The 7,277-nt window shown below is 48.2% G+C and overlaps 1 protein-coding gene across 3 annotated transcripts in view; it reads right to left on the minus strand.

Moving 5' to 3' along the window:
• Positions 1–7,191, minus strand: part of CCDC190 (coiled-coil domain containing 190) — a 10,934-nt gene extending 3,743 nt beyond the window's left edge. For 2 of the 3 annotated variants that reach the window (XM_019502015.1, XM_019502013.1), the window contains exon 1: positions 809–1,841. In XM_019502015.1, the coding sequence (XP_019357560.1) occupies positions 809–960 (152 nt within the window). In that variant the 5' untranslated portion in view covers positions 961–1,841. Of the gene's footprint in view, positions 1–808; positions 1,842–7,082 lie in introns of those variants that run through there. The other variant, XM_019502014.1, reaches the window with a different exon arrangement.
• Between the last annotated feature and the right edge of the window lie 86 nt (positions 7,192–7,277).

Here is a 7,277-nt window from a genome sequence, read left to right on the forward strand (position 1 = left end):
CCTTGCTGCCTGACCCCCCCCCCCCACTATTTGCCACCTGCATGACTGTACCCCATGGCACCTCCCCTCCTCCTAGTGCCTGGTCCCCCCACCTGGCTGCTCCTGCTGCTTTCTCCCACCTCCTGTTGCCTCGTCCTCCTCCCACCCCTGACACTCACCCTCCAGCCCCAGCCCCAGCCCCAGCCCAGCCTGGTAGCAGTGGCAGTAGTGGCAACTCCAGCCTGGGCTCCAGGGTCTGGCTAGAGCTGTCACCTTTGCAGCTGGGCTGGAGCCTTGGGCTGGAGCCATGCTGGAGCTATGCTAGAGCCAGAGGGTAAGCAGTAGTGGAGGGGGCAGAGGAGGCCATGGGGGCTAGAGTTGGAGGAGCAGGCAGCAACTATGGTTCTGGCCCCCCCCTTCTTATGCTTGAATCCAAAACAAGTGATTTTGTTTCCCCATGTTAAATTGGTGGGGGGGGACACACACACTCATCTTGTATTTGAGTAAACCTGGCATTTCCTTGAGTATAAGATGCATTTTAAACACACACACATACACACACCTTCTAAAAGGAACCTTCATCTTAAATGTGAATTAGAAGAAGTAAAACAGCTCTTATATGCACCACAGAGGTGGTAGCCTTATAAATATAACGTATCTTCATTTGGGTTTGTTTTTTCTTCAGTAGAGTGAGAAAACTCAGGTGTGTCTTATATTCAAAGGATTATGCTAGCTCCACCAATACAGCTATAGTAGTAGCATCTTTATACAAGCCTCTCTTGCTTTCCCCATGCTCCCATTTCCCCTTGCAAGGGCTTTGTGACCTTACCTTGCTGCAGCCTCACCAGGTCTTTCTGAATCCGCCTCTGCTCTTTGACCATTGAGTTCATCTGCTGGACTCGTGTTTCCTCTAAGTTCTGCAGCCCATGGCTGAGCCTGGCTTCTGTTCTCTTGATACCCTGTCTGTCCAGCTCCCAGCATCTGGACCAGTCTCCCTCTGCCTTGGATGGCTTCGAGTGATTCATGATGCTCCCAGCAGAAGAAGGCAACCCAAAGATGCTGTTGTTCAATGGTGCTCTCCTCCAACCCTGGAATGTCCCAGGTCACAGCACGGCACCAGAAGAAGGAACCTGAAACAGGATGAGGTAAGCAGGAGCAAGACCACTTTGCCTTCTGATAACATCTCCCATGAGAAGACCTGCAAATTAAGAGGTGTTTATTTGCTCTGCACTGCTATGATGGAGGTACTGCTATCATCTCTGTTTTGCTTCTAAGGTGGCCAAGTGGTACAGCAATTAAGAGACTTACCCAAGACCAAACTGCAGGCTGGTATCTCAGGGTTGGTACCTTAAAGAACCTTGCCCCAAATACTTTAATCTCTTGAGGGAGAGTTTGGGAGCCTCAAACATGGATGGATTTAGGGTCACTATTCTGAAAGTAGCCTCTTTCATGGGCCTTGTTCCCTGGGCACCAATCTCACCATTCCTGAGACATCCCCTAGGGAAAGGAAGGTTTTCAGGAATGAGATTTTAAATGCACAAATCTGTAATGTTCCTGAGGTCTGATTGTTGCAGCCATGCTAACCCTCTGCCTTCCCAGCGCCATCTGAAGGGGCTGCCTTAGCAACATGCTGGACTCTCCAACCAGCAAGCTGGGAAAGCTACTCTTGCCTGTTTTGCAGGGTCTCTGCCAAGGGGACATTCCAGCCTCTTATCCCCCAGTGACAGACAGCTTGCCCCAGTTTCTCCGGAGGGTGATATGAAAGCCCTGCTGCAGCTACAGAACTGTTTTCTTTTCCACTTGTTTGTAATGCAGATTTCCTGACTGGTGGCAGCACACGTTATCCTTATCAGCACTGCTCCAGACCACTCCAGGCTAGCTACCAGCTTGGTTCACTCTATTTTGGCTATTTTTAAAGCACCTGCCAGCTTGTGAGGTGTGCGGGCTTATTAATCTTTTCCCCCCCTTGCCAAGAAAAAGCAAAGACTGTTTTCCTGAAGAATAAAAGGCTACCTTCTTAGCATTAGTTCTTATCATTAGTTATATGTGTTAAGGCATTACTCTACTGGTCCAGTCAGGCTTATGCATACAGATCAGAAGTTTTCTATCAAAATGGTCAGCCTTTTGACAGAAAAAATTTGACTACATGACATTTTTCACTGGAAGCAGCTGTTTCCCAGGGAAAAACTTGGAGTTTCAGTTTACAAAAAATCAAATCATGCAAAGCTTTAGTTTTTCAGCTGAAAACCAAATATTTCCATTTGGACATGCCACTGTGGTGGTTACTTACTGAAAAGTGGAGGGAAGTTACAAAAAGAAATGTGTTTAACTTTGCTGCAATTCATAATAGGGAAAAACTCATATTTCTTTCAGCCCTGTGGTTTGACAAACAGGGCAAGACATCAGATCCTTGTCCTAAATAGCCCTGCTTAAAACCTCGGAGGCTGAGAGATGACAAGCTGGGTGTGTTTACACCAGATGTTTACTGTAGCATAGACTAATTAGTTGCGCATTAAATATTACACATCTATATGTGCACCTCTATCAGGCTGGAGTAAACTAATTAACTCCACAGCAGCATAGTACTTGTAAATACAAATACTACCTTCCACTGAGTTTTTTACTCTACAGCAGTACATGCATAGATGCTGGCACAGTGGGCTGAGGCACAAGAGTGCTTCAGTGCAGGGGCTGCCTGCCAGCTAGTCCTATGCTATAGCACTCTCATGCCCCAGCCAGCCCTCTGCAGCCTATTAAGCCAGGGGGAACAGGCCCAGGCTGGCAGGCTGACCCCCAGGCCCCCTGCCAGCCAGGGCTGCTCTGACATGGACTGATGTGCTGTAGTCCCAGGTGCAAATAAAGATGCAGCACCCAGGAGCAATAAACTCCAGAGCAATAAGCTCTGGAGTTTATTCATGCACATTAATTGCACATGTAGACGCACCCACTGAGGAGTTTTGCAGCTTTGTTTTTTAACTACCAGAAGGCAGCTGAAACTCATGGAGGGTTAGGCTGGAAGACCCCATTCTGATAAAATCCAGGTAAGTTGATGGGTCTTGGAATATGTGAGAAGCAAGATCGGTTCGGTGAAGTCATAACTTCTATTACTGTAACTGCATGGTTTGGAGAGAGTTTTGGGGGTAACAAAGATCAGCCTTTGTTACTGGAAGTTAGTAAGTCCTGAGCCCCTCCATGGCTGAAACCAATCTGGACATAGGGCATTTATAAATGTGTTCTGGGAGGAGGGAGCACTTTAATTAGCATGGCTCCAAGAGCTGTGCTAATAAAAGTTCCTGGAGCATCACGTATATCAGCATCAAACAAGTTCTAGTTAAAATGCCCCCACCACCCGTTTTTCAGTGAAGGCACACTGATACATGTGATGCTGGAGTCTGCTAGAGCACAGTAATGACCACACCCCAGCAGACTTGATTAATCAAGCCGTCTCCAACACACTGTAATTACAAAGCATTGGAGCAGCCTCCCTGCATGTGTCATAGAGACAAGAGTATGGAAGCATGGATTCCTGCTGCGTTCCGGAGCTAGCAGAATAGATATATGATAGGGCTGTGCGAGGCTTCACCAGCTGTTTCATTTCAACTTGTTTCAAGCTCGAAACAGCAAAATTGAAACTAAGTGGAGGGCTTCAAAACAGCCTCAAAACAAAACGAGGCCGGTCAAAACCTTTCAAAAGTTTTGAAATGTTATGAATTTTGAAGCAGCCAGCCATGTGGTGGGAGGCAGGGAGAGCCAGGGCTGCGCTTCAAACGGCTCTGTAGCACCATGTGGCTCAGCCTGGCGGGGAGCGCAGCCCTGGCTCTCCCTGCCTCCCGCCGCCAGGTGGAGCCAATCAGCATGCAGCGCCGGCTCTGCCCACCTCCTGCCACTGGGCTGTGCTCCAATCAGCTCTGCCAGCCCCATGGACCTCAGCCAGGTGGCGGGAGGTGGGCAGCCCCAGCGCTGTGCTCGGCCTCCTGCCACCGGGTTGAGCTCCACGGGGCTGTGAGCCACTGGGAACCGAGCCCGGTGCGGGGAAATGCTTCCTGCCACTGGACTCTGTTCCCAGTGCTGGGAAACTCAGCCCAGCGGCAGGAGGTGCTTTCTCCAGCCTGGCTGAGTTCCCCAGCACTGGGAATGGAGCCCAGTAGCGGAGCCCAGCAGTGGTGGGAGCAGCATCCTGTGACCCAGCAGGCATATCAGGGGCCTGCCCATGCCCCCGGGAGGGCTGCAGGGGCTCTGCCAGACTCCACCTGGGGGTGCGGGCCCCCGATCTGCCTGCTGGATCACAGGATACTGCTCTTGCTCCCTGGCTCCTACTTGTCAGCAGCTTGAGGTGCAGTTTCCTACAAACCCCTGTACCTATCTCCTTGAAACCTGGCAGGCTTCATGCCCTCAGAAGGGACTACCGTCCCTGCAAGTTTAATCCGAATTAGGCAAGAAATGACAAAATTATAGCCTGTGGGTGAAACATTGAAACAGCATTGAAACAGCGAAACTGTTTAGATGAAAAGGAACAGAACAGTGCTTTTGAAATGAAACAAAACTCAAAATGAAACACTGTTCCATCGAAACACTGAAATGGAAGTCGAAACAAAACGCTGCTGTTTTGCACAGCCCTAATATATGAACCTTGTAGCCCCCATGCAAAGGGAAAACCCTGCTAAGAGTCCTGCACTGTCTCAGCAGAATTTGGTAATTTATGTGGATCTTCTCCCAGTCAGGAGATTCCTGGATCTAGGTAAATCAGGAAGTTTGCAGTGCCTCCCCAACAGTTTGTTGTTAGAGACAAATACAAGTGCCTGGAGTCAAGGAAGCAGTGACAGTCACAACAGAATCTCCCAAGTGGCTTCCTTGTCAGCCCTGCAGGTGAACCACCGAGGGTCACCATCAGCCATGTTTGTTCTTTCAACATAAACAGCAGGACAAGTTTAGACAGGTTAAATGTTGAAAGAACAGACACCTGTTCTTGGCACCAATCCCACCTGACAGGCGCCCGAGTCAGGGAATATATCATGTCAAATGTAGCTCCATTGAGAAAATGAGCTGATTGCTCTGGCTGGTTGAGCATAGCACAGGCAGAGGCCATGGATAGATGCTAGACAGATCTGTCAGAGCACTTTCATTCTGGTCTGCAGCAATCAGCTGTCCCACATAAAGTATTGCTAATACACCTCAGTCCTGAACCTGTGGCTCTCTTGTTGCTCCAGTCTTTCTTTCTATGTACTTAGACGTATTCTTGTTATTGTGTGCTGAATCAAAACCGCTGTAGAAGCCTCAGTCTTGATCTTATTAGCTCTGGGTCTTCTCATCTTTGGGGGGGATGGTGATGACTCTGAAACTCATGCTAAGCTCGGGCCTACTCACAAAAGTTTAAATACAGAATACTGGTATTAACTGCATAGTGCAAGAGGATGTGAGTTCATGGCTAGGCCATCTGAGAAGCATCTTTTCCAGCTTAGCTTGCTATATTCAGGATGATTTCAGGCAGACTCCTAGTTGTCTGGTGGTGTGTAACCATACCAGACATATCCTTAATTAATTAGTATGGTAAATATTTATTTTGCAATTAACTCATGTTTATGTGCAGGAAGAGACATTTTCCATACATAATAGATGTCTCCTCCTGATTTAGTATGTTTTTCCTGGCTGTTAATCAGTTTCTGGATATGTTCAAAACTGGATAACCTCTTGTTACTGAAGAAGGTAACTCATTCAAATGATAAATTTCTGATAACCAGTGATAAGCAGGTTAATTAACAGGATTTTCCTGTCAATTACTGCTTGGGACTCTTTTGATTTACACAGCTAAAAGAATGCTTTGAAGGTGCTAAGCTAAGGGTATAAAAAGGCAGTAAAACAGCAAACAGCACACGCTTCAGGAGTCAGAAATCTCTCTGACACCAGTTGTTAACGTGCCTGACTTACTCGAGAAGTTGAAGAGAAACAGACCACCTCTTTGTCACCTGTTTGGTGAGAAATCATCACCTTATAGCTAATTACTGGACTTTGATTTGGTTTGGGTTCACTTGACTTGATTTTAAATACTTGTAGTAAATAAAGCCTTTCTGTCACTCAATGAATGAGGTGTCGTGTCAATCCCTGGGCCAGTCAGGAATCCTGGGTTTGTATTAGCTAACAGATGGGCCCCTGCCTCCTTCCCCTCCCCACTATTGAGCCAATACAGCTCACTTCTGGCCTGCGTGGCATGCAAGTGGTAACGGTCACTTCAGGATATGAGTGTACCTTTGCTGTTGAGTGTTTGCACTGAGCTGATTCAACTGCCAGGGATACAGCTTCACCCTCAGTCTCTATGGCTCAGACTTGGCTAGCAGCTGGACAGGCTATGTTTACAGCAGGGTGCGGTGCTTCTTGCTCACACATGAGCTGTGCTGTCTAGGATTCTCACAGAGGGGTGATACAAGGTTCCTCCTATTTAAACAAGATGCTGGCTTTCATTCCAGGTCAGGAACTTGTCCCTTATCCAATTTTCCAACATGGTGGAATGACAGTGGACACCAACAATTCCTGTCCCTCCTTGCAGCATAAACAGCTTTGCCCTTGTATTCTGTCTGAGCTCACAGCATCCTCCGCACTTCCAGCCCTGGGTTTCACAGCAAGAAGCTCCACCAGTACATGCCAGTCCTGACCTGTGGGCAGTCCCAGCCCAGGCTGGTACTCAAGATATCATCAGGAAACTTCATCTTGCCTAATTTTGAGCCCAAAGCCTTTCTGGTCTCTCCTTACTAGTGCACAGTTGAGAGAATCAGAGTTTGCTCCTTGGACATAAGCTGAACAATAACAGAGCACAAGGAATAGCAAAAATAGGAGTCAAGAACTGAAAGAGCAGAAGAGGAAGAGCACGGGTACAGAGTGCCTTTAGGGACAGATGCTGTCATGTCCCATCTGAGAACACAGTGGGCTGCTCCCTTGGGCTGAGGCCATCTCTAGCCACTGTCCGGTCTCTTGGGAACAAAATACAGGCACTTACCTCTAGCCTGATGAGTGGAGAGGCTACCCCCTAGGCACAGTCTCCTTAGTTGAAGCAGGGCTCCGAGGCTCACAGTTCAGCTGGACACATGAGGCATTTCTGAAGTCAAACTTACCCCTCTTACAAATGGTTGATTTTTTTGTCCCTCTCCAGTGTCCCCAAGGAACAGCCCCTGATGGCAGAGCACAGTAAGGAAACACCAAAGGACCTGGAGCTCTTTGTCCTCCTGCCAGCAGGAGGGAAGCGGTTCTACACAAATCCCCAAAGCGCACTCCAGTCCCTCCCACCTGTGGAGCTGCGTCAGAGCCAA

This window comes from Gavialis gangeticus, unplaced genomic scaffold (assembly GCF_001723915.1).
Source record: "Gavialis gangeticus isolate Ggan-Ray unplaced genomic scaffold, GavGan_comp1, whole genome shotgun sequence".
NCBI classification, from domain to species: domain Eukaryota; kingdom Metazoa; phylum Chordata; order Crocodylia; family Gavialidae; genus Gavialis; species Gavialis gangeticus.